General features: G+C 44.5%; 1 protein-coding gene across 3 annotated transcripts in view; it reads left to right on the top strand.

Annotated features, from left to right (window-relative positions):
• ZNF35 (zinc finger protein 35) overlaps positions 1 to 9,627 on the top strand; it is a 42,183-nt gene extending 32,556 nt beyond the window's left edge. For all 3 annotated transcript variants that reach the window (XM_027584812.2, XM_027584811.2, XM_027584813.2), the window contains one exon: positions 147 to 9,627. In XM_027584812.2, coding sequence (XP_027440613.1) covers positions 147 to 1,393 — 1,247 coding nt within the window. In that variant the 3' untranslated portion in view covers positions 1,394 to 9,627. The remainder of the gene's footprint in view (positions 1 to 146) is intronic.
• Positions 9,628 to 27,434: the final 17,807 nt, after the last annotated feature.

Raw genomic sequence — 27,434 nt, 5'->3', positions numbered from 1 at the left:
GAGGTGACACGTGAGGGGAATTCTTTCCTTTGATGAAGCCATTTTATGTACACTGAAGTCATATACTTCCTGACATTTATCACTTGATGATCCTTTTCTTTTTCTAGGCCAGAATAAGCTGACATTTGTACTTTTTGTTGTTTCAGGTGCTGAAACCAAGAAGCCACAGTTCCTGGTTCCAAAAACTGAGATATATGATGAAGCAGAAAAACCATTCATAAAATCAGGAAGAATCCAGAAAGTTAATCCTCAAGGACCTGAGTTAGGAGAAGCCTGTGAAAAAGGGAACATGTTAAATAAGCAGGCAATTAAGAGGGAAAAGAAAGATTTCAGACATGTGACAGTGAAGGACTGTCATGTACCTGAAAGCTTCAAAGTAGAGGAAGATCAGAAATGTCAGAAATCTGGGGAAAGATACAGCTTTAGTTCTAGCTCTGTTAAAAATCAGAAAAGCCAGCCTGGACAGAAACCTTTTACATGTAGTGTATGTGGGAAAGGCTTTAGTCAGAGTGCAAACCTTGTAGTGCATCAGCGAATCCACACAGGGGAGAAGCCCTTCGAATGTCATGAGTGTGGGAAAGCCTTCATTCAGAGTGCAAACCTTGTTGTACATCAGCGAATCCACACTGGACAGAAACCATATGTTTGTTCAAAATGTGGGAAAGCCTTCACTCAGAGTTCAAATCTGACCGTACATCAAAAAATCCACTCCTTAGAAAAAACGTTTAAGTGCAGTGAATGTGAGAAAGCCTTCAGTTATAGCTCACAACTTGCTCGGCACCAGAAAGTTCACATTACAGAAAAATGCTATGAATGTAATGAGTGTGGGAAAACATTTACTCGGAGCTCAAACCTCATTGTCCACCAGAGGATCCACACTGGGGAGAAGCCCTTTGCCTGTAATGATTGTGGCAAAGCCTTCACCCAGAGTGCAAATCTTATTGTACATCAACGAAGCCATACTGGTGAAAAGCCATATGAGTGTAAAGAGTGTGGCAAAGCCTTTAGTTGTTTTTCACACCTTATTGTGCACCAGAGAATTCACACTGCGGAGAAACCTTATGATTGCAGTGAGTGTGGAAAAGCCTTCAGTCAGCTGTCTTGCCTTATTGTGCATCAGAGGATTCACAGTGGAGATCTTCCTTATGTGTGTAATGAGTGTGGGAAGGCCTTCACGTGTAGCTCATACCTGCTTATTCATCAGAGAATTCATAATGGGGAAAAACCTTACACATGCAATGAATGTGGCAAGGCCTTCCGGCAGAGGTCAAGCCTCACTGTGCACCAGAGAACCCACACTGGGGAGAAGCCCTATGAGTGTGCCAAGTGTGGTGCAGCTTTCATTTCTAACTCGCACCTCATGCGACACCACAGAACCCATCTTGTTGAGTAACAAGAATTTGTTATTCCAGGCATTGATCATAATCCACTACACCCTAATTGGACACGTCTTTGCTGTTATGTTCCTCTAAAAATGAGGCCCACCATATTCTTAACAGTTTTCAGGAGTGTATCATAGAACATAAACATTTCAGAAGCTGACTTAAAAAAAGTGAAAGCTAAACACCTAAAGGCAAGGACTGTTTTTTAACTGTCATCATGTTTGAAATGGAGTGTGGCTTTCTTAGAAATGGGTCATACAAGGCTAAGTGATAAAGATCCTATTTGAGAAAAGGTATTTTAACTTAATCTTGTTTTTAAAAACTCGTCATTTCTTGAGCAACAGCCAGGTTATTGGTATAGGTCTGCTTGGTGGAATTCTGGAGCTTTGAATCTTGTATTCTAGTATTTTGGGTTAAGAAGTAATGACTAAGGAAACTACTTGGGGTAGCAATTCAACAACAACTCACCTGTGATCATTTATAAGTTTGCCACACCTTAGGCAATTTAAACATTAAAAGAAAAAACACAAAACATTAACTATCTGCCGCTCCTAAAATAGAGGTAGGAAACAGCTGTTTCTTTTAATCCTCTATACCTCCTGAACCTTGGTATGGTAAAGCTCTGGGGAGATCTCGAGTCTTCCATTCTGCAGTCTGTGTGGCCAAGCACTTGAGGATTGATGGCGACAAAACACTGGGACCATAAATGCTGCCAGGCAGTATTCATTTGTTAACATCAACTCTCCAAGTGACCCTAACTTCCATTGCATTCCATCGGAGTGAGATGCCTGTAACAGTCCCCTTCTCACATAGAGGAGTCAAAGAAAGCTTGCTGAGAGGCATGCCCACATTATCTATGCTCATTCTGCTCAGGCCCAGCCAGGGGGCTCAGTTTGGGTGTCATTCTCAGTTTTTGGCTGGTCTTTAGAAGAAATAATGGAGTCCTAAAAATTTAAGAGGACCAAAGAGGGAAATACAGGGAGAGGAAGGAGGCAGAGTGGGACTCCTAAGGTCTTTATTTTTTTGAGAAGCTCAAAGGTATTGGAATGTGAAAACTTAGAAAGATGAAGAAACTGGCTAAGGTAAGATAACCTTTGTTACCATTGAGCCTTTATTCCTGGAAAAAATGATTTATAGAACTATGCAATAGGTAGAGCTATGTAATATTGCCTTGTATTTAATATAGAACTTAATTCTTTGTTTATACACCTTCATGTATAGAATCATAATCCCCAGCACTTCTCTTATGCTTTCACATAGATCCTTACTTTAATCCTGAGAACGCTGAAAGAAGTGTTTGCCCCATTTAGTTAAGAGTGGTCAAATAACAAAGAACAGCCTACATTCAAATCCAGGACTTAAATCCAGGTTCTCTGTTCTGCCATGCTGTGTCTAACCACCTGTGTCTAACCACCCAGATCTGCGGAGAGCCTGAGAAAGGGGTATATGGCTCATTTTCAGGTGAGGAAGCTGAGGTGACAGATTTTAGGATGTGCCTTAGGCCATGTGACCAGTAAGCAGCAAATCTGAGACTGGAATTTGAGTCTCCCAAGTTCTAGGTCTGTCTCTTCTCCCCGCTTAGTAAGCAAGAGCGTATCATAAATGCCCTACCTGGTGATAAGCTATCTGATGCAACTCATGTAGAAGTCCCACCATTGGGACTCTTACTGACTCATTTGTTTTGTATTTTACAGAGTGCTTTCATGTACAGAAGGCATAAACAAAGCTTATTTCCTCTTTCTACTCCCCTTCAACCATAGTCTTTCATCCAAGCATGTGCACCACCTTTTCCCAGTTTACAGTCTAAATCATACACAACTCTAAGAAATTAATAGGATTCAAAAGTGAGAATCAAAAATGCTATGTACTCACTGACCTTGAAAGTGACTGTTCCTGTCCCCCAGCTGGGAGTGGAGAGACCCAAAGATAACACCTGTGTCTGCTGAGGAACAAGCTTAGGTTTTTCCCCCTGCAGGATCAGGAAGCCCAGAAGAGAGGTAGAGCAGGTCTGAAGATTGGGGATAAATCTGTGACCTGGACCTGTCCAGAGACCAAAAGTGTACTTTCCTGAATGATACTAGCCAGGTTAGGATTCTTATGGCAGTTAAATTGTTTTAGCTTCACCTTGTGTGTTCTTCCTCCTATTTGAATGCTTGTCATGGATGATTGTGATTTCCTGGCTAAAGATTGCTGTTCATAGTTCAGAAAAGGCTATGTAGGTGATTATGATGCAAAGCTGGATTTGGGAATCACTCACCCAACCTTGCAGTGAAACAGTGGTATTCACTTGGCTGCATGTTAGAATCACCTTGTGTACTTAAAAATTTTTTTCATTCCCAGGGCCAGGTATTTTTTTTTCAATTCTGGAGGGGAACCCAATGTGTAACCAAGGTAATGGCCAATGCAGTCAAGTAAAGTCTGCAGACCACAAATGGATCTGATCAAAGGTGGAGTGGGGAAGCCCTAATATAAGGATGTGGATGTGCAGAGTGCTCTGTGCTTTCAGCAAAACAGAATGCTAACAACATTGGCTGCACTGGGTGTCCTGTACCTTGGCTGTAAGGATTGTGTTCCCTAACTTTATTTGTATTTTAAATGAATATACCAAATACTTTATATATATGAGCAAACCAAGTTTTACACATTTATATTCTTCATTCAACAAAATGACTTTTTACATTTGTACTTTATTTCATCTCCAGGTCTTGGTTTCCACAAACCTGCACACAGGTTCAGGACCTTCAATCCTGCACAAATCATGTGAGCCTAGTGGATTACCAGACAGACCAGATCCTTACCCAACTAACAACTCTTACTTCCAGCTCATTTCCAGCCCTCAAAATAGATTACCTGCCCTCCTTTTTCTGTATGGTTTCGGGTAGATGAGAAGTGAGTACTACTAGTTGTCACCATTGGCTTAGGTTTTCCTTTTCCTAGAGGTCAACTCCTTTCTCCCTTGTCTGTTATTTCTAGAAGTGGATGGGAACTCAAGCCCTTTCTTAAGTTGCCAAGAGCAATCAGAGTTTTAGTTATCAAAGAGCCAGGCCAATTGATGGGTATTAAGAGTAGAGCCAGGAAGTCTCAAGTGAGTACAACAGTTGTGTATACTTTGAGGGGCATAGGAGAGACTCATCACACACACACACACACACACACACACACACACACCAGTTGTGTATACTTTGAGGGGCATAGGAGAGACTCATCACACACACACACACACACACACACACACACACACACACACACACACACACACCCAATTGCCCATGGATTCCTCCAAGAGACTCATCACACACACACACACACACACACACACACACACACACACACACACACACACACACACACACACACACACACACACACACACACACACACCCAATTGCCCATGGATTCCTCCAAGCTCAGGAACAGGTCTTTAGCTTTCTTAACTCTGAGTTCCTTTTGCCTAGGCAGTTGTCCTTTCACATCTGTCACTTTGCTCCTCCATCCAGTGTGCTCAATCTTCCTGGGCTCACAGCCCCTTTGAGGATCTAATGGAAATTGTAGATCCTCTTCCAAAGAAATGCAGATAGCACATTCAGTTTTTTGTTCATTTGTGGGGGCATATAGGCTCCCTGAGACCAGTTCGGAATCCTGTAGGGCCTAAAGTCACACTTGGGGATGCACTACATAATTGCCAGTGGCATTTTTAAAAAATTAGGTCAGAAGTTATGGATGTTGCCCAAACACAACCTTCTAAATCTTGCTTTTCCTGTATTCCCTCCTTAAGCAACCTTCTAAATCTTGCTTTTCCTGGATTCCCTCCTTAAGCATTTCCAGCACCCAAACTGGAAACTCAGGAGGTATTTCTGGCTTTCTGTGTATGATTCTTTTGCTACAACAGTACTTTTCACTCTCTTTGTGGCAAACACAGTGCTAGTTCCTGGAGTGCAAAGGCAAACAAGGCTTACCAAATCCTTCTGATGTTTCATAGGAAGCCTGTCCGTACCCTTTAACATGATTTACTGTCTTCATAGTCTCTTTCCAACCTAATCTCTCCACTTTCCATGTACTTTTTACTGTAGCCTGGAGGTATGTACTTGCTTTTCTCCATGCCTTTGCTCACACTCTCCCCGGTGCTTATTATCACCACTTCTTATCCATCTCCTGCCTACTTTGCCTAGCTTTAGATTTCTTTTAAGGTTTGATTCAAGTCTCATCTTTGGGAGCCCTCTGATTGCCCTTTAGCAAGTATGTATTTAGAAGTATGGAAGAGCATATGGTATGTTTCCACTTTATGCTTTAAAGTGAAAAAAATGGATTCATAATTGTGTATATAGTACAGTTCTCATATAATGTTTCATATACTATGTACTGTTAAAAAGTAATTGATAAATTGCCTGAAGGAAATATAAGAAAATGTTGTAAATGGTTAAATGATATATTCACAGCCATACAAATGGTAAATTGCAGAACTTAGGTTCAAACCCGGTCCTATAGATTATAGAATTATGGGTGATTAAAAGTCATTTTTTTCTTTTTAAGTAATTTCCACATTTTCTATAAGGAACAAGAATTTTATAATCAGGAAAAAAGAATTATATTTACATACTTAGTTTTATTGTATTAACTATAAACAGTATTTTAATTCTGTGTTTTAAGATGTGGGATATACCCTGCCATTTCTTTCTCCTTCCCTATCCACCTCTCTGCCTCTGACAGTGTCAAGTCTGAATCTTGAACTCTATTCTGTAACCATACTTAGTCTTTTATGCTTTATTGATTTGTTCTAAAAATTGAAAATAAACAGCATGAATGTTGTTATGACCATGTAAATATTGCAGATCTAAGTAGCTTACTATGATTACACACACACACACACACACACACTCACACTCACACACTCACTCACTCACTGAATTTTGTTTTTATTGGAGTTTTTAGTTGCCTTTCTTTTCCCCTTGTATGGGTTGCCTTTAGCACACTGAGTGATTTTCAGATTCTCCATCCAATTAGATAACTCTGTTGAGTCCACTTTTTTCTCTTTAAGAGATCTCTAGCTTTCTGCACTGGTCTGTCCTTGATGTTTTCCTGCCCACTGTTTTGTTGTTATACAGGATTTCATTGTGTCCTGAACTGTACATGTTGCTCTTTTTTCATTAACTCCTTAATTTCACTGCAGCACATCTTCAAGTCACTTGCCAAGAAAGAGTATATGGGAGACAAAATTATTGAGGACTTATATATCAAAAAATATCTTTCTCTGTTCTCAAGCTTGATTGGTACTTTGACTGGCTTTGAAATTCTACATTGAAAAATTTCCCCAGAATTTGTAGATGCCTGGTTCCAATCTGATTCTTTTTTTTTTTTTTTTTAAGGTTTTATATATTTATTTGTCAGAGAGCACAATGGGGAGCAGCAGGCAGAGGGAGAAGCAGGCTGAGCAAGGAGCCTGATGTGGGACTTGATCCCAGGACACTGGGATCATGACCTGAGCTGAAGGCAGCTGCTTAACCAACTGAGCTACCCAGGCATCCTTCCAGTCTGATTCTTATTTCTTTGACAGTCAATAAATACTACTTGCATTACTGTAATCTGTTCCCATACCCCCATGCCTGGAAGCTTTCAAAGTCTCCTCTTTCTTCTTGGTGCAATCAATTCCCCAGTGTACTCAGTGGAATTTTTCAATCTAGTGACTCAAGTTACTTTTATTCTTGGAAATTTTCTTGTGTTATGTGATAATTCCCCCTTTCCATATTTTTTTTCTGTTTTTACTCTTTTTGGAATTCCTGTCAATCAAATGTTGAACCTTGTGGATTGATCCTCAACTACATTCTGTGTTATTACCATGTCCTTGTTTTGTGCTATTTTCAGGGAGAATACCTTCGTTATTTTTCAATCTGTCTAGTGAATTTCTTATTTTGGCAATAATTTCTAAAAAGCCTTTTTTCCCTGTTTGTTCCTTTTTTGTAGTATACTATTCTAATTTTAGAGATACCTTTTCTTAAAGGTTTCTCTTTCACCTGATAACTCACCCCTTCATGCCCTTGCCCCTGGGTTCTTTTTTCTCTTTGTTTACTCTCATTGGAGACTTTCCTCAAATATATTGTGATTCTTACTGACATATACAAATAAATCTGTGTGTGTATCAAAAGTCCAGTTGAGACCTCTGTGTGTGGGAGTGGGATTTGCTCAGTCAAGAGGCTTCCTTCTAGAGTACTCGGTAGGGAGCAAGCTCTTTCCCTGGAAACTAAGTGCCAGAATGATGAGATCTTTTGTCTGGGGCTCATATGCTTCTTTAGCAGGAAATCCTCTGATGTTTTTGTCTGGGGCTTGGATGCCATAAGTGCTTCTGTAGGAGTGGGAGAGAAGAAAATCAAGTGTTATTATAGACTTTTGGTTAATGCCCTCATTTTTAGCCTCACTTTTCCCTCCCACCCTTAATGTACCTGGGGTTTCCAAGTCCCAAGTTGCTTTGGGATTTGGCAGGGTATGTTAGCTACCTCCTTCCATTGTATTGCCCTCAGCAAGTGTTCCAAGCTGTACTCCCTCCATGCAACTTTCTCAGTTACCACTTCATCCATTTTCCATCTTACAGAGATTTGTTCCCCTTATCACATTATTATTTATACATTTTAAGTCATTGTAATTCATTATGTTTTATAAAAAGGAAAACATCAGTCACGGGTTGTTTTCCTTTTTTTTTTTTCTATTAAACAGTAACACTGGCAAGTACACAAATCACTGTCAAAATATTCATTTTTAGGATAGCTAAGTCAAAGCATATCAACATTGTTTTTTTAAATGTTTTAACTTCCCCTAAATTTAGTAGCAGAATAAGGGACTGGAGAATAAAGAGACCAGTTACCAAGAACCTAGTGGTAGACAGTTCAGTCAGGGAATATATGTAACCGCACTGATTGTGACTTATAGTTGTGGCTGGAGTGTGGAGGCTAGGCCATGAGGGGAGAAAGGAATCCTGGAGACCATACAGATAGCTTTTGTCAGACTACAAGGGAGATTTTGACCCAGGCAGGGTAAGGGGGCCAGAAGAGAAGGGACAGATGCAATGAGCAGGCCTTAGGGGCATGAAAGATCAAGGAGCAAATCCCCAAGCCAGAAATCAACCTCTACATCCTGGTGAAACATGACTTGTGACAAATGGGTCCTGGCCCAGTCCTGAGAAGCCCTGGTTTCCTTGTGCCTCTCTGGGGCCACCCTGTGTTCACAGTGGTCAATACTTCCGTGGTGTTGGGCAGGGGTTTGGGAGAAGAAACCTAAGTCCTAGCAGGCTAGTAGCAAGGTTGTAATCACCCCATTCATTGAGGGATTCCTGTGTGGGAGGCTAAATGCCAAATGTTCTTTATTCCATTTAGTCCTCACCTGAGGAGGGAAGTTCTTTTATAATCCCCATTTTCAAGGGCAGTATTCACAGTCAGTATTAGAATAATTCTGTTGTCAAAGTCTGTGCCCCTTTCTCCCAAGCTACTTTCTCAATGTCCCTCCAGAGACCCTTCTCATCAAAAGTTACAAAGGGAAACAATGAAGAGTAAGTCTTCTTCCTAGCCCAGAGTACCCCAGGTTAGGAGTACCCTGGAAATAACTGTTGCAAATTTCTTGATCCTTCCAGAGAGAGTTTGTGCATTTATAGTCTTACATATCCCCCGTTAAAACACACAAACAGGAGCTTAGGATATGCACTGTCTACACCTTGTTTTTTTGTTTGTTTGTTTGTTTTTTTTCATTTAATGTATCTTGGAGATGGTTCTATAAGATCTACCTCATTCTCTATTTTTTTTTCTTTGCCATGTGATAGTCAATTGTATTGATATACCATAATTCATGTAGCAGTATCCCATTGGTGGGCATGTAGGTTCTTTTCTATCTTTTGTTTTACAAACAATGCCATGGTGAATAGCCCAGCACACCATCTTGTGTGTGCGACTTTGCAGGGTAAGTTGATAAAGGGTAGGTACATTTGGTATTTTGATAGAAATTGCAAATGCAGTCCCCAATATGTGTATGAAAATGCCCATTTCCATGAGTCTTCTATAAAACTATTGTTTTCTGGTCTGATAAGTGAAAACTTCTCTCATGTTTTATTTTGTGTTCAATTACGAGTGAAACTGGGTATTGTGTCAGCTGTTTACAAAGTTGTGTGTTTCTTTTTTCTGTCATTTGCTTGTTCATGTTCTTTAGCAGTTTTCTGTTGGGTTGTTGATCCTTTTAAGAATTGGTCCTCTCTTGATTAAAACTTCACAGTGTAGGTATAGAAGGTACAAACCTCAGTATCATAAAAGCCATCTATGAAAAACCCACAGCAAATATCATTCTCAATGGGGAAAAACAGAGCTTTTCCCGTAAGGTCAGAAACATGGCAGAGATGTCCACTCTCACCACTACTGTTCAACACATTACTAGAAGTCCTAGCCTCAGCAATCAGACAACAAAAAAGGAATAAAAGGCATCCAAACCAGCAAAGAAGTCAAATTGTCACTCTTTGCAGGTGATATGATATTTTACGTGGAAAACCCGAAAGACTCTGCCCCAAAATTGCTGGAACTCATACAGGAATTCAGCAACGTGGCAGGATATAAAATCAATGCACAGAAATCAGTTGCATTTCTATACACCAATAACAGAAGAAAGAGAAGTTAAGGAGTCAATCCCATTTACAATTGCACCCAAAACCATAAGATACCTGGGAATAAATCTAACCAAAGAGGCAAAATATCTGTACTCAGAAAACTATACAATACTCATGAAAGAAATTGAGGAAAACAGAAAGAAATGGAAAAACATTCCATGCTCATGGATTGGAAAAACAAATACTGTTAAAATTTCTATGCTACCTAGAGCAATCTATACATTCAATGCAATCCCTATCAAAATACCATCCACTTTTTTCACAGAACTGGAATAAATAATCCTAAAATTTGTATGGAACCAGAAAAGACCTCGAGTAGCCAGAAGAATGTTGAAAAAGAAAAGCAAAGCTAGCAGCATCACAGTTCCGGACTTCCAGCTCTATTACAAAGCTGTCATCATCAAGACACTATGGTACTGGCATAAAAACAGACACATAGATCATTGGAACAGAATAGAGAACTCAGAAATGGACCCTCAACTCTATGGTCAACTAATCTTTGAAAAATCAGGAAAGATTATCCAATGGAAAAAAAAGTCATCAGCAAATGGTGTTGGGAAAATTGGATAGCCACATGCAGAAGAATGAAACTGGACCATTTCTTTATACCATACACAGAAATAGACTCAAAATGGTTGAAAGACCTCAATGTGAGACAGGAATCCATCAAAATCCTTGAGAGAACACAGGCAGCAACCTCTTCGACCTTGGCCACAGTAAATTCTTGCTAGACACATCTCCAAAGGCAAGGGAAACAAAAGCAAAAATGAACTTTTGGGACTTCATCAAGATAAAAAGCTTTTGCACAGCAAAGGAAACAGCAAACCAAAAGACAACGGACAGAATAGGAGAAGATATTTGCAAATGACATATCAGATAAAGGGCTAGTATCCAAAATCTATAAAGAATTTTTCAAACTCAACACCCAAAGAACAAATAATCCAATCAAGAAATAGAAGACATGAACAGACATTTCTCCAAAGAAAACATCCAAATGGCCGACAGACACATCAAAAAGTGCTCAACATCACTTGGCATCAGGGAAATATGAATCAAAACCACAATGAGATATCACCTTACACCAGTCAGAATGGCAAAAATTAACAATAAGAAACAAATGTTGGCGAGAATGTGGAGAATGTTTGGATATTTCAGTTTTAAAGTCAAATCCAAGACTTCCTCCTCTTCAAATTATACATTCTCCCATGATTTCGCCTAGTCCTTTGAGTTAGGTCCATTTAAAATTTATTTTGGAGTAACAACTGAATTGGGTCCTAGTCCCACCACCCACCCCTTTTCCTCTGGGCCCCGCAGGAGGACCCAAGCTGCAGAACCACAAAGATGAAGACACCTCCTGGCTTCCCTGAATTACTGGGTGAAAGCCTGCAGCGGGGTACTTCCTTCCCAGTGGTGTGGGGGGGGTACACTCCAGCAACCCGACCTGAGGTCAGGCAAGGTCTGCACTGTGCCCATCAGTGCCACACCCTTGCACTCTGGTTAATAGAGGGCAGGAATAACAGGGGAGGGGGCGACATGGGAAAGAAGTGCTGGGGGTGGGGGAGGAGAGGCCACATTCATGGGCAAGGGAGAGGGAGGACCCAGTACTGTGCAGGCAGGGGCGTGTTGGAAGAGGAAGTGAAGTGGGGACTGCTGCCTGAGGTCAGTGAGGGGACAGAGTAGTCTGCAATTGAGGTGGGGGATGAAGGGAGTGTTGGGGATGGGGCTAGGGCCAGCTGGGGGAGAAGCAGCAATGAATGGGCAGAGTGGAGACGTGGAGAAAGTGGTGGGTAAGGAAAGGGGTCAGATGGGGTGGTGTGGAAGGTTGGAGAGTAGGGGGTTGGAGAAGGAGAGGCTCAGCCCAGAGCAAGGGCAGCTTCCTTTAAGACCTGAGCCTGCCCAAGCTGATTTCTCTGGCCTTCGGTGGGTGGGGCAGGAACCAGGTTGTACTACTGGGGACAAGACTCTCTCAAACCTCCTAGTAGGTAAGAGGGCATTCTAGACTGGCAGTGCCTCTCACCGCCACCCTAACCACTCCAAACATCAGTCATCCCTTCACTCCCTCCAAGCTGAGTGGGAGGCTGAGATAAATGAAGGATTTGAAAAGACATTGTAACCATTAAAAGGCTCCTGTTGGAGGACAGCATGGGCACGTATAAAAGGAAACCAAGCAGGAGTTTAGATGGTGGAGGAGTAAGGGGCCCTAATTTCATTTGGTCCCTGAAATTCAGTTAGATATCAAATCATTCTGAACATCTGTGAAATCAACCAGAGATCTGATAAAAGAATTGCTGCAATCCTAGAAATAGAAAAATGACCCCTCGGGGCACGTGGATAGCTCAGATGGTTAAGCTCAGGTCATGATCCTAGAGTCCTGGATCAAGTCCCACATCAGGCTCCCTGCTCAGCAGGGAGTCTGCTCCTCCCTCTGACCCTCCCCCCTCATGCTTTTTCTCTCTCTCTTTCTCTCTCAAAATCTTTAAGAGAAAAAAGCGACCACTTTTTGCACAGTAGGAGGTGCAGAGAAGTAAATCGCAGGTAATGTTGGAAGATAAATCACTGAGAGAGGGAGCCTCTCTAAGTCAGGTAATGGAAATTGTTATAAGCAGTGGAGCACTAAATCAGAACCTTTAGAAGTCTGCATGAAAGATCCTCAGGTGGTGAAGTGGGAAGGAATCCCAGATGGGAGAACATGGTCCTAGAATCCCAGGGTCACAAAAAGAGGGTGCCACAGTGTGGTACAGTCCCAACTGTTGGAGAGGAAAAGGCAGCTGAGAACAGCAAGTCCAGGAGTTGGATTATGGATTAGTATTGCCATAGACCAAAAATCATTGCATAGTAGGGCATATTATCCAAGCAAAGGACCAAAGAGAGAGAGACCGTAGACTTGGATCTGGCACTACTTGGCCCCAAATACTAATTCTAAGGAAAGACTGGATTAGGGACAAAAGACTGTTGCATGATACCCAAAGAATACAGAAGCAGGCAATGCCATGGGAAACACCACAGTGAAGGTAATAGCATGGTTCTAGCAAAATCCTACCCCCCAACCCCACAATGTGCCCAGTCCCTAAACAAAAGCTTAACCCTGAGTTTCACCCGAGACCACACGCTCAACTCAGACCTCAGGGCAGGTCTCCACACAACCATCGATTGACTACTACTATGTCCCAGAAATGAACGATAACCCAAACACTGGCTGTGAAATTTTTATTCTCACGTGAGTTCTGGAGGGGCAAAACAATTCAGTCACCTGACTGAAACCGGACACTGTAGTCAGGAACACAATGGGAAACCATGCCCCTTAGAATCAAGGGATGAACTGGAGAACATGCTTCTAGCAAAATACCTGAAATTCAGCCCCACTAGGAGCATGCCCCTGAGGCCAAAACTGAAGACTGAACCACACCCTAATGCTATCCTTCCACTCAGCCTTCAGGATAAGATGGCCTCTACATTGGCTAAATGAATATGATAATAAAAAATACATACAAGTTTCGGCTTTTCACCAAAATCGTGGTCAACAGCCACATCCCAGGGGTTGCAAATCGCCTGGTTTCCTTCTTGGTTCTTGCCTGATTAGCCTGGCACTACCCAGGTATTCTAAATCAATCTGACGCATACAAATAGGGTTTGGGCCTGGTCAGGGCCAAGGTAGGGTAATAGTCCTGAAGACGCCAGGAGCAACAAAATGATGGCAAGCCAGAGTCCTATCTCTTTCATTTTTGATGTAGTGTTCAACAATTCATTACTTGCGTGCAACACCCACTGCTCATCATTTCACGTGCCCTACTTAATGCCCATGACCTAGTTAACCCACCCCCCTCATTTCTGGAACCATCAGTTTGTTTCCCAGAGTCCAGACTTTCTCATGGTTACTCTCCCTCTCTGAATTCTTCCCATTCAGTTTTCCCTCCCCTCCCTTCCCCATGGTCCTTGGCGCTATTCCTTAAGTTCCACATATGAGTGAAAGCATACGATAATTGTTTCTCTGCTTGATTTCTGTCACTTAGCATAATCCTGTCCAGTTCCCACCCTGTTGATGCAAATTGTAGGTATTCCTCCTTTCTGGCGGCTGAGTAATATACCATTGTATATAGGAACAACACGTTCTTTACCCATTCATCTGTTGAAGGATATCTCAGTTCCTTCCACAGATTAATTATCATGGACATTGCTGCTATGAACATTGTGGTGCAGGTGCACCTTATTTGCACTGTCAAAAACACAGAATTCGAGTTTCAACTAACATTTTGTTTCACAAAAATAGGCGCATTGACAAATATATGTGTGGAACCATAAGGCAAGAGGCATATACTTAAACTATACTAAACAATACTATAGAGAAGCTGACTTTCAACAAACGTCTCCTTCCCTGAATATTGAGCTTTGTCAAAAGTGAGTTAGAAACAATAAGGAAAGTACGATAGACTTAAATGGGGGACACAAGTGTGCATAGAATGCAACATACACTAACATCTTGTTTCATGCAGAGAGAAGAGATTACAAGTATATACATTGGAAGCAGAAGGAGAGTGCCAGAAACGTAACTCTGAGAAACAATAGAGTAGAGAAACAGTGTTTCAGAGAAAAGCATTTTGAGAGCCTAAGAAAAGTACCACATGCACAAAAGAACTCCAAGAAAACAACCCTGCAGAGAACCCGACTTTCCCCTAGCCACCTTACTTCTTTCAGAAGTGTGGGTCAAAACATAAGGGAAGTGCCATAAGCTGAACTCTGAGAAACAAGCGTGTGCAGAAGGCAACTCTCGACACATTTCCCTGGTGCGCCCGCCCCCTCCCCACCCCCGCCCAAGAAGATAGAGGGGATCCCAAAGGTACGTGCGGAAGCATGAGGAAAGTGCCATAGACTAAAACGAGAAACCACAGTGCCAGGTGGAGAGACTCCTACTGCCATCTCCCAGACGGGAAGCCTATCCCGAGCCCTGACTGTGCAAGTGCTTGTGCCTGAACCCTAGCTCTGAGGGCGCAGGTGATTCGAGTCCCCTGACGGATGCCAGACTAGAGGTGGTGTGCCACTTGCAACCCCCGGATGTTGCAGGAGAAGATGATTCTAGTGAAACGCCCGAAATCTAGCAACCCCCGGAGAATCCGCCCAAGGCCGAACCCCAAGCCTGAGCCTCACGCTAATGCTGGCCATCCCCTCAGCCCTCAGGCTAGGACTCTGCACTGCCATCGAATGGACCCCTAACGTCTTCAGGACTCTAACCCGAACCCTGGCCCTGGATGTGGCCCTGACCAGACCCAAACCCTAGCTGGGAGGGTTCAGTGGATTTGTGGACACCTGGGCAGTGCCAGGCCAATCAGGCGAGAACCAGTTAGGAGAACTGACAACTTGCCAGCCCTGGGATGTGCATGAAGACCATGATTGTAGTGAAAAGCCGAAACCCCAGGGACGCTAGGAGCATCTCCCTAAGGCCAAACTGGAAGCTAGAGACTCACCCTACGGCCAGGCCTCAACTCTGCACCCCAGGCACTTCTATGCACCGCCGTCAGATAGGTGCCCACACTCTCCTAGATTCTCACCCTCACCATAGGCGTGGCTCCGGCCCTACCTGGGCCCCAGTGCTTAATCCTGAAGAATGAGGGGCTTGGGGACCCAAGACTGTCAAAGGACGGAAATCCCATGGGAAGACGGAAGCACGCCACACCATGGGCAACCACCGCCCCCGTAGTGAGTGAAGCTAATAACACACTGCCGGCAAAATCGTGACCCTCCGACCCACGAGGGGCCAAGTCCCTGAAACCAAACCCTAACCCTGAGCGGCCCCCTAGAGCTCACCCTCAACTCGGGCCTCCGGGTAGGTCTCCACACTGCCAGCGGACTGATTCCCAACATCTCACAGAACGGAGCCCTTACCCTAGCCCTGGCTGTGCAGTTGTGCCCGAACCCTAGTTCTGAGGGTGCAATGGATTGGGGTCACCACATCGACACCAGACGCATCTGACAGGGACAGAGAAAGAACCCATGCCCCTTGGAACCCACGGATATTGCTGGAGAACGTGACTCCAGCGAAACGCCTGAAACTCAGCCCCACCAGGAGCATGCCCCTGAGGCCAAAGCTGAAGACTGAGCCGCACCCTGAATCTAGCCCTCCACTCAGCCCTCAGGATAGGATTCTGCCTTGCCATCGAATTGTTGGACCCTGGTGTCTTCAGGACGCTCACCCTAACCCTGGCCCTGGGCGTGGCCCTGACCAGACCCAAACCCTAGTTGTGTGCATCAGATGGATTGTGGACTCCTGGTGCCAGGCTCATCAGGCAAGAACCAAGAAGGACACCGGATGAAGTGAAACCCCTGTGATGTGGCTGACTTTCGCACTGTTACTCACCTCACTCGGGCCTCAGGACAGGGGTCCACGCTGCCAACCTATAGACTCTTACGATCTCCCTAACCATCACTCTAACCCTACCCCTGGCTGGGGAACGTACTCTGCCCGAACCCGAGTTCTGAGGACACGGTGGACTTGGGTCACCTGACCCCCAAGGCCAGCAAAATCGGCCAGGAAAACGGAAGGAGACCGTGCCACTTGCTGCCCCCGGACTTTGCTGCATACCATGATATCACCAAAACCCTGAAACTCAACAACACTAGGAGCATTGACCTGGGGTCGAACTCGAAGACCGCACCTCACCCTCGCTATGAGCCCTCCACTCAGCCTTCACGATGAGACACTACACTGCCACGGAACTGGTCCCTAACGTCTTCAGGACGATACCCGTAACCCTTAGCCCTGGATGCAGCCCCGATCAGAACCCAACCCTTGGAGTGAGTCCAAAAGGGAATTTGGACACCTGGGCAATGCCAGGGTAATCAAGAATGGACAAGGGAAACTGTGCGTATCGACACGAATGGGATAGTGACGGACACCAGGATTCTAATGAGAAACCTGCACCTTGGCAAATCGAGAAGCATCCCCCTGAGGCCAAGCCCGAAGCCGAAGCATCACCCTACTGCCAGCCCTACAGACTCAGCCCTCAGAAGAGGACTCTACCCCACAGACGACTTGGCCCATAACGTCTTCAGTGCTAGAACCCAAAATCTAACCTGGATGTGGCTTGAGCAAAACCCGAAGCCAAGGGGTTGTCCTAACATGGATTCTGGACACCAGGGCTACCCCAGGCTGATCAGGCAAGAACGGAGAAGGAAACCCTGCGACTTGCAGCCCCTGGGACGGTGCCGGAGACCATGATTCTCGTGAAAAACCCACCACACCCCAGGACCACGAGGAGCATATCCCTGAGCTCAACGCCAAAACCAGATGTTCCCCCTACAGCTTGCCCTCCACCCAAACCTCAGGGCCCGTCCCCGCACCACCAACGGCTAGGGGGCCTACCATATCCGGATTCTCACCCTTGCAAGAGGCATGATTCTGGCCCTACTTGGGCCTGCCGACTACGTCTGCGGCTCGCCAGTAATTGGGACACATCCTCCAGGGGCAGGGACGCAAGCTGCGCCCGTGGCAGCCACCGCGATGCACCCGGTGGCAGAATTCTAGTGAAAACCTGGCCCTTGAAAGCACGCTGTGCCTACTTAGGGCTGGAAAGTAGCCCCCAACACTGGCTTTCACACTATCGCTCGACCTCAACTCAGGCGTCAGGGCAGCCATCCACCCTGCCATTCCTTAGGCTCCTACCATCTCCCGGACCCCGTAACCTTAGGCCCTAGCCCTGGCTGCGGAACTCACTCTGCCCGGACCCCTGTCCGGAGGGCGCAGTGGATCTGGGTCACCTGACGGAGGCCAGCCTATGATCAGGCAGGAACACAGAGGGAAAGCGTGCCACTTCCTTCCTGAGGATAGAAAAGAGCGGAGCCGATCAGGGCGGAGCAAGATGGCAGAGGAGTAGGAGACCTAGATTTCGTCTGGTCTCAGGAATTCAGCTGAATAGGGATCAAACCATTCTGAACACCTACGAACTCAACAGGAGATCAAAGAGGAGAGTAGCAACAACTCTCTGAACAGAGAAGCGACCACTTACTGGAAGGTAGGACGTGCGGAGAAGTGAATCCAAGGCGATATTCGGGAGGATAGACGGCGGGGGAGGGGCCTCCGCCGGCCGCTTCTGGCAAGTGATAGAGCCGCGGAGCACAAAATCGGACCTTTTAGAAGTCGGCTCCGCTGAGGGACGTCGCTCCAGTGGCTAAGCGGGGGTGGAACCCTCGCGGGACAGTGGGGTCTCAGGACTCTTGGGGTCACAGAAAGACCGGGGGAGCCTGAGTGTGCCAGAGCTCCCAGGTATCGGAACGGGGAAGCCGGCTGCAGAGACATAGCCGAGGCGCAGGCTCTCAGCTCGGGGTTGCCATAAACTGTGATCCGCGGCCCAGTCGGGCCACTGCTCCTGCAGCAGGGACCCAACAGGCAGCAGATCCGGGGAGACTCCCCTTCCTTCCCGGGGAGGAGCGGCGCGGGAACGCACCGCAGGGATCTGCTCGGTTTGGAGACTCCACACGGGGTCGGGTGCCAGAGATACAAACGCTCGGTCACAGGCCGGGTGAGCACGGAGTGCGACCGGAGACCAGGGACAAGGGAGTGACTGCTTTTCTCTGGGGGCGCACTGAGGAGCGGGGCCCCGAGTTCTCAGCTCCTCCGGGTGGAGATTGGGAGGCCACCATTTTTGCCCTGGTCCTCCAAGGCTGTATGGAGAGCTTGCAGGGAACAAAAGCTCCTGAGATCAAACCCGAGCAGCTTGCTTAGCCCGGACCGACAAGGGCGGGGCAGTTCAGCCTCCGGCAAAGACATTTGGAAACCACAGCAACAGGCCCCTCCCCCAGAAGATCAGCACGAACAGCCAGCAAGCCAAGACCAAGTTTACCGATCAAGGAGAACGGGAGAACTCCAGCGCTAGGGGAATACTGCACATAGAATTCATGGCTTTTTTTACCATGATTCATTAGTTCATCAAAGTTAATTTTCGTTAACTGTTTTTTTTTTCTTTTTCTTTTTCCCTTTTTCAACCAACATCTTATCAATCTCTTTTTAAAAAAAAAAAAAAACATTTTTTATTTTTCATTTTTAGAGTCATATTTTATCCCTTCATAGTAGTTACCCTTATTTTTGGCATATATATATATAAGTTGTTCTCTCTTTAAAATTTTGAGATACAGTTTCTTCTAACAGATCAAAATATACCCTAAATCACTAGTGTATGGCTCTGTTCTAGTCTCCTGCCTGATCACATTCTCTCCCTTTTTTCTTTTTTTTTTTAAATCTTCTTTCTTTTTTCAAACAACTTCTTATCTTATCAAGTCCTTTTATAAAATCTTTTATAATTTTCATCTTTACAGTCATCTTCTATCCCTTCATTGTATCAACCCTTATTTTGTACATGTATGTCTTTCTTCCTTTAAAATTTAAGGAGGCACTTTTTTCTAACAGACCAAAATACGCCCAAAATCTAGTGTGTGGCACTGATCTATGCACTAGCCTGATCATATTTGATCACATTCTGCTTTTTTTGTATTGTTCTGTTTTTGTTTTTATCTTTTTTTTTCTTTTTTTTTTTCTCCTTCTTTTTTCTCTCTTTCCCTTTCTTTTCCCCTGGTTTCAGGTCTTTTCTGATTTGTATACAGTATATTTGCTGGGGATGTTGTAAACCTGTTAGCATTTTGTTCTCTCATTCATCTATTCTCCTCCGGACAAAATGACAAGACGAAAAAAATCACCTCAGCAAAAAGAACAAGAGGTAGTACCGTCAGCCAGGGACCTACTCAATACGGACATTAGTACGATGTCGGACCTAGAGTTCAGAATCATGACTTTAAAGATACTAGCTGGGCTTGAAAAAAGCGTGGAAGTTATTAGAGAAACCCTTTCTGGAGAAATAAAAGAACTAAAATCTAACCAAGTCGAAATCAAAAAGGCTATTGATAAGGTGCAATCAAAAATGGGGGCACTAACTGCTAGGATAAATGCGGCAGAAGAGAGAATCAGCAATATAGAAGACCAAATGATGGAAAGTAAAGAGGCTGAGAAAAAGAGAGAGAAACAACTACAGGATCACGAGGGCAGAATTCGAGAGATAAGTGATTTGATAAGACGAAACAACCTTAGAATAATTGGGATCCCAGAAGAAGAAGAAAGAGAGAGAGGGGCAGAAGGTATATTGGAGCAAATTATAGCAGAGAACTTCCCTAATATGAGGAAGGAAACAGGCATCAAAATCCAGGAGGCACAGAGAACCCCTCTCAAAATCAATAAAAATAGGTCAACACCCCGATATCTAATAGTAAAACTTACGAGTCTCAGAGACAAAGAGAAAATCCTGAAAGCAGCTCGGGAGAAGAGATATGTAACCTACAATGGTAAAAATATTAGATTGGCAACAGACCTATCCACAGAGACCTGGCAGGCCAGAAAGGACTGGCAAGATGTCTTCAGAGCACTAAACAAGAAAAATATGCAGCCAAGAATACTATATCCAGATAGGCTGTCATTGAAAATAGAAGGAGAGATAAAAAGCTTCCAGAACAAACAAAAACTAAAGGAATTTGCAAACACGAAACCAACTCTCCAAGAAATATTGAAAGGGGTCCTCTAAGCAAAGAGAGAGCCTAAAAGCAGCAAAGATCAGAAAGGAATACAGACAACATACAGTAACAGTCACCTTACAGGCAATACAATGGCACTAAATTCATATCTTTCAATTGTTACCCTAAATGTAAATGGGCTCAATGCCCCAATGAAAAGACACAGGCTATCAGATTGGATTAAAAAACAAGACCCATCCATATGCTGTCTGCAAGAGACTCATTTTAGACCCAAAGACACCCCCAGATTGAAAGTGAGGGGGTGGAAAACGATTTACCATGCTAATGGACACCAAAAGAAAGCTGGGGTGGCAATCCTTATATCAGACAAACTAGATTTTAAAACAAAGACTGTAATAAGAGATGAGGAAGGACACTATATCCTACTTAAAGTGTCTATCCAACAAGAAGATCTAACAATTGTAAATATCTATGCCCCGAACATGGGAGCAGCCAATTATATAAGGCAATTAATAACAAAAGCAAAGAAACACATTGACAAAAATACAATAATAGTGGGGGACTTTAACACCCCCCTGACTGAAATGGACAGATCATCTAAGCAAAAGATCAACAAGGAAATAAAGACTTTAAATGACACACTGGACCAAATGGACTTCACAGACATATTCAGAACATTCCATCCCAAAGCAACGGAATACACATTCTTCTCTAGTGCCCATGGGACATTCTCCAGAATTGATCACATCCTAGGTCACAAATCAGGTCTCAACCAGTACCAAAAGATTGGGATCATTCCCTGCATATTTTCAGACCACAATGCTTTGAAACTAGAACTCAATCACAAGAGGAAAGTCGGAAAGAACTCAAATACATGGAGGCTAAAGAGCATCCTACTAAAGAAAGAATGGGTCAACCAGGAAATTAAAGAAGAATTTAAAAAATTCGTGGAAACCAATGAAAATGAAAACACAACTGTCCAAAATCTTTGGGATACAGCAAAGGCAGTCCTGAGAGGAAAGTATATAGCAATACAAGCCTTTCTCAAGAAACAAGAAAGGTCTCAAATACACAATCTAACCCTACACCTAAAGGAGCTAGAGAAAGAACAGCAAATAAAGCCTAAACCCAGCAGGAGAAGAGAAATAATAAAGATCAGAGCAGAAATCAATGAAATAGAAACCAAAAGAATAGTAGAACAGATCAAGGATACTAGGAGCTGGTTCTTTGAAAGAATTAACAAGATTGATAAACCCCTGGCCAGACTGATCAAAAAGAAAAGAGAAATGACCCAAATCAAAAAAATCATGAATGAAAGAGGAGAGATCACAACCAACACCAAAGAAATACAAACAATTATAAGAACATATTATGAGCAACTCTATGCCAGCAAATTAGATAACCTGGAAGAAATGGGTGCATTCCTAGAGATGTATCAACCACCAAAACTGAACCAGGAAGAAATAGAAAACCTGAACAGACCTATAACCACTAAGGAAATTGAAGCAGTCATCAAAAATCTCCCAACAAACAAAAGCCCAGGGCCAGATGGCTTCCCAGGGGAATTCTATCAGACATTTAAAGAAGAATTAATACCTATTCTCCTGAAACTGTTCCAAAAAATAGAAATGGAAGGAAAACTTCCAAATTCATTTTATGAGGCCACCATTACCTTGATCCCCAAACCAGACAAAGATCCCATCAAAAAGGAGAATTACAGACCAATATCCCTGATGAACATGGATGCAAAAATTCTCACCAAAATACTAGCCAATAGGATCCAACAGTACATTCAAAGGATTATTCACCACGACCAAGTGGGATTTTCCCTGGGCTGCAAGGCTGGTTCAACATCCGCAAATCAATCAACGTGATACAATACATTAACAAAAGAAAGAACAAGAATCAAATGATCCTCTCAATAGATGCAGAAAAAGCATTTGACAAAGTACAGCATCCTTTCTTGATCAAAACTCTTCAGAGTATAGGGATAAAGGGTACATACCTCAATATCATAAAAGCCATCTACGAAAAAACTACAGCGAATATCATTCTCAATGGGGAAAAGCTGAGAGCTTTTCCCCTAAGATCAGGAACTCAGCAGGGATGTCCACTCTCACCACTGCTATTCAACATATTATTAGAAGTACTAGCCACAGCAATCAGACAACAAAAAGAAATCCAAGGCATCCAAATCGGCAAAGAGGAACTCAAACTCTCACTCTTTGCAGATGATATGATACTTTATGTGGAAAACCCAAAAGACTCCACCCCCAAACTGCTAGAACTCATACAGGAATTCAGTCAAGTAGCAGGATATAAAATCAATGCACAGAAATCAGTGGCATTCCTATACACCAACAACAAGACAGAAGAGAGACAAATCAAGGAGTCGATCCCATTCACAATTGCACCCAAAACCATAAGATACCTAGGAATCAATTTAACCAAAGAGGCAAAGGATCTGTACTCAGAAAACTATAAAATACTCATGAAAGAAATTGAAGAAGACACAAAGAAATGGAAAAACGTTCCATGCTCATGGATTGGAAGAAACAATATTGTGAAGATGTCAATGCTACCTAGAGCAATCTACACATGCAATGCAATCCCCATCAAAATACCATCCACTTTTTTCAAAGAAATGGAACAAATAACCCTAAAATTTGTATGGAACCAGAAGGGACCCCGAATAGCCAGAGGAATGTTGAAAAAGAAAAGCAAAGCTGGCGGCATCACAATTCCGGACTTCCAGCTCTATTACAAAGCTGTCCTCATCAAGACAGTATGGTACTGGCACAAAAACAGACACATAGATCAATGGAACAGAATCGAGAGCCCAGAAATGGACCCTCAACTCTATGGTCAACTTATCTTTGACAAAGCAGGAAAGAATGTCCAATGGAAAAAAGACAGTCTCTTCAACAAATGGTGTTGGGAAAATTGGACAGCCACATGCAGAAGAATGAAACTGGACCATTTCCTTACACCACGCACAAAAATAGACTCCAAATGGTTGAAAGACCTAAACGTGAAATAGGAGTCCATCCAAATCCTAAAGGAGAACACAGGTAGCATCCTCTTCGTCCTGAGCCGCAGCAACTTCTTCCTAGAAACATCACCAAAGGCACAGGAAGCCAGGGCAAAAATGAACTATGGGGATTTCATCAAGATAAAAAGCTTTTACACAGCAAAAGAAACAGTCCACAAAACCAAAAGACAACCGACAGAATGGGAGAAAATATTTGCCAATGACATATCAGATAAAGGGCTAGTATCCAAAATCTATAAAAAACTTATCAAACTCAACACCCAAAGAACAAATAATCCAATCAAGAAATGGGCAGAAGACATGAATAGACATTTTTCCAAAGAAGACATCCAAATGGCCAACAGGCACATGAAAAAGTGCTCAACATCGCTCGGCATCAGGGAAATCCAAATCAAAACCTCAATGAGATACCACCTCACACCCGTCAGAATGGCTAAAATTAACAAGTCAGGGTACGACAGATGTTGGCGGGGATGTGGAGAAAGGGGAACCCTCCCACACTGTTGGTGGGAATGCAAGCTGGTGCAACCCCTCTGGAAAACAGTATGGAGGTTCCTCAAAGTTGAAATTAGAGCTAACATTCGATCCAGCAATTGCACTACTGGGTATTTACCGCAAAGATACAAATGTAGGGACCCGAAGGGGTACGTGCACCCCGATGTTTATAGCAGCAATGTCCACCATAGCCAAACTGTGGAAAGAGCCAAGATGTCCATGGACAGATGAATGGATAAAGAAGAGGTGGTATATATACACAATGGAATATTATGCAGCCATCAAAAGGAATGAGATCTTGCCATTTGCAACGACGTGGATGGAACTGGAGGGTGTTATGCTGAGTGAAATAAGTCAATCAGAGAAAGACATGTATCATATGACCTCACTGATATGAGGAATTCTTAATCTCAGGAACAAACTGAGGGTTGCTGGAGTCGTCGGGGGTGGGAGGGATGGGGTGGCTGTGTGATGGACATTGGGGAAGATATGTGCTACGGTGAGCGCTGTGAATTGTGTAAGACTGTTGCATCACAGATCTGTACCTCTGAAACAAATAACGCAACATATTTTAAGAAAAAAGAAAAAGAAGAAGATAGCAGGAAAGGAAGAATGAAGGGGAGTAAGTCAGAGGGGCAGACGAACCAGGAGAGATGATGGACCCTGAAAAACAAACTGAGGGTTCTGGAGGCGAGGAGGGTGGGGGGATGGGCTAGCCTGGTGATGGGTATTAAAGAGGGCACATTCTGCTTCGAGCACTGGGTGTTATGAACAAACAATGAATCATGGAACACTACACCAAAACAAATTATGTAATATATGGTGATTAACATAACAATAAAAAATTAAAAAAAAAAAAGAAAAGAGCGGAGCCATCTCAATGCTGCGTGTGAACGCACAGGGAAAGTTCCCTGGCCCTAACTCCGAGGAACGCGTCGGGGTACAAGGCAGCGTTCACCTGACGTCTTCTTTCGTGAACCCATAAGCCGTTTGCGTATGTGTGCGTGGATGTGTCAGGAAAGCGCCGCATACCTCCTTCAAAGAGGCAACCCCACTTTGACGAAACCGTCTTGCACCTGACATCCTTTGCCTTGACGATGGGAGCATTTGGAATGGTGCTTCTGGAAGCACAATGAACGTGCCGGGCCCTGTATTCATCTCTGAGAACCAAGTCCATGTGCAATGGATCTTTCAGCTAGCATACGGGGTCATGAAGTCAGAAGAGTTTCCGAATGTCCGCGTGGAGGCATCAGGAGAGTGCCATACTCCTTAACTCTGAGAAACAGCGTGATGTAGGGAAAGCGTCTTTCAAGCGAACACCTTCCCCGAGGATGGAAGCAGTGGCAAAAGCAGCTGGGTATGGAAGCCTAACGCAAGGGTTCCCTACGGAACTCTGAAAACAAGGCTGTGTAGAATGCATCTTTCCCTTCGCATCTTGTTTCATGATTCGGGATGGGACACCTAAGGCACGTGTGGAAGCCTAGGGAAAGTACCAGATGCTTAAGTGTGAAAAGCAAGCCTGTGCAGAACGCAACTTTGAGCTCACATCTTGTTTCACGAAGAGAGAAGCCGTTTCAAATGTGTGTGTGGAAGCCTAAGGAAAATGCCACATATACTTACGCCTACGAAACACCGCTATAGAAAACCCGACCTTCAACTCACAGCTTTCCTGACGTTTCTCTAAAGTGTGTGTGGAGGCCCAAGGAAGAGTCAGATACGCTTCGCTCTCTGAAAGAGGTCCGCGTGGAACGCATCTTTCAACTCGCGGCTTGTTTCTGGCCTCCGGAATGGTTCTCAAGGGAGTGTATGGGAACCTAGGGGAAAAGTGCATACACTGAACTCTCGCGGGGGGGGGAAGCAAAAAAGAAAAAGCACCAGCGAGAAACCGTCTTTCAACGAACAACATCTTTCCCGACGTGAGGGGGCATGTTCCAACGTGTGTGTGTGTGTGTGTGTGTGAGTGTGTGTTTGTGTGTGTGGATGAAGAGGGAAAGTGCCATGTACTTACCTTGGAAAAGCAAGTGTGCGTATCCGGCAACTTTCCACTAATACCTTCAAGTATCCAGGACGAGAATCATTTCCAACATGGGGGTGTGGAAGCATAATGAAAGTGCCGTCCGATTTCCTCTGAGAAGCAAGGCTCTGGACACTGGATCAGCCACCTCACATCTTGTTCCAGGAAGTCAGAAGTGTTTTCCAATGTATCCGTTGGAGGCATCAGGAAAGTGGCCTGTACTGAATCCCAAGACACAACGCTTTAGAGAAACAGCCTCACAACTAACCTCTTTCCCGAAGCTACAGGCCGTTTCAATCCTGCGTGGGAGAGCATCAGGAAGGGGCCATAGACCGAACTCCGAGAAACACGCCGGGCTACAAGGCAACCTCCCCTAACAACTTGGTTCACGAAGGTGGACGCTTGATTTGGGACACCTGTGTATGCCAGCCTGATCAGGCAAGAACGGAGAAGGAAACCCTTTGACTTGCAGCCCCTGGGACGGTGCCGGAGACGATGATTCTCGTGAACAACCCACCACATCCGAGGACCACGAGGAGCATCTCCCTGAGCTCAACGCCGAAACCAGACGTTCCCCCTACTGCTTGCCCTCCACCCGACCCTCAGGGCGCGTCTCCGCACCACCAACGGCCTGGGTGCCTACCATATCCCGGATTCTCACCCTTGCAAGAGGCATGGTTCTGGCCCTACTTGGGCCTGCCGACTACGTCTGCGGCTCGCCGGTAATTGGGACACATTCTCCAGGGGCAGGGACGCAAGCTGCGCCCCTGGCAGCCACCGCGATGGACCCGGTGGCAGAATTCTAGTGAAAACCTGTCCCTCGAAAGCACGCTGTGCCTACTTAGTCCCGGAAAGCAGCCCCCAACCCTGGCTTTCACACTATCGCTCGACCTCACCTCAGGCGTCAGGACAGCCGTCCACGCTGCCATCCCTTAGGCTCCTGCCTTCTCCCGGACCCCGTAACCTTAGGCCCTAGCCCCGGCTGCGGGACTCACTCTGCCCGGACCCTCCTTTGGAGGGCGCAGTGGATCTGGGTCACCTGACGGAGACCAGCCTATGGTCAGGCAGGAACACAGAGGGAAAGCGTGCCACTTCCTTCCTGACGACAGAAAAGAGCGGAGCCATCTCAATGCTGCGTGTGAATGCACAGGGAGAGTTCCTTGGCCCTAACTCTGAGGAATGCGTCGGGGTACAAGGCAGCATTCAACTGACGTCTTCTTTCGTGAACCCAGAAGCCGTTTGCGTATGTATGCGTGGATGCGTCAGGAAAGTGCGGCATACCTCCCTCGAAGAAGCAACCTCACTTTGACGAAACCGTCTTGCACCTGACATCCTTTGCCTTGATGACGGGAG

Source organism: Zalophus californianus, chromosome 1 (genome assembly GCF_009762305.2).
Source record: "Zalophus californianus isolate mZalCal1 chromosome 1, mZalCal1.pri.v2, whole genome shotgun sequence".
Taxonomy (NCBI): Eukaryota; Metazoa; Chordata; class Mammalia; order Carnivora; family Otariidae; genus Zalophus; species Zalophus californianus.
This window is presented reverse-complemented; position numbering and strand designations above follow the sequence as displayed.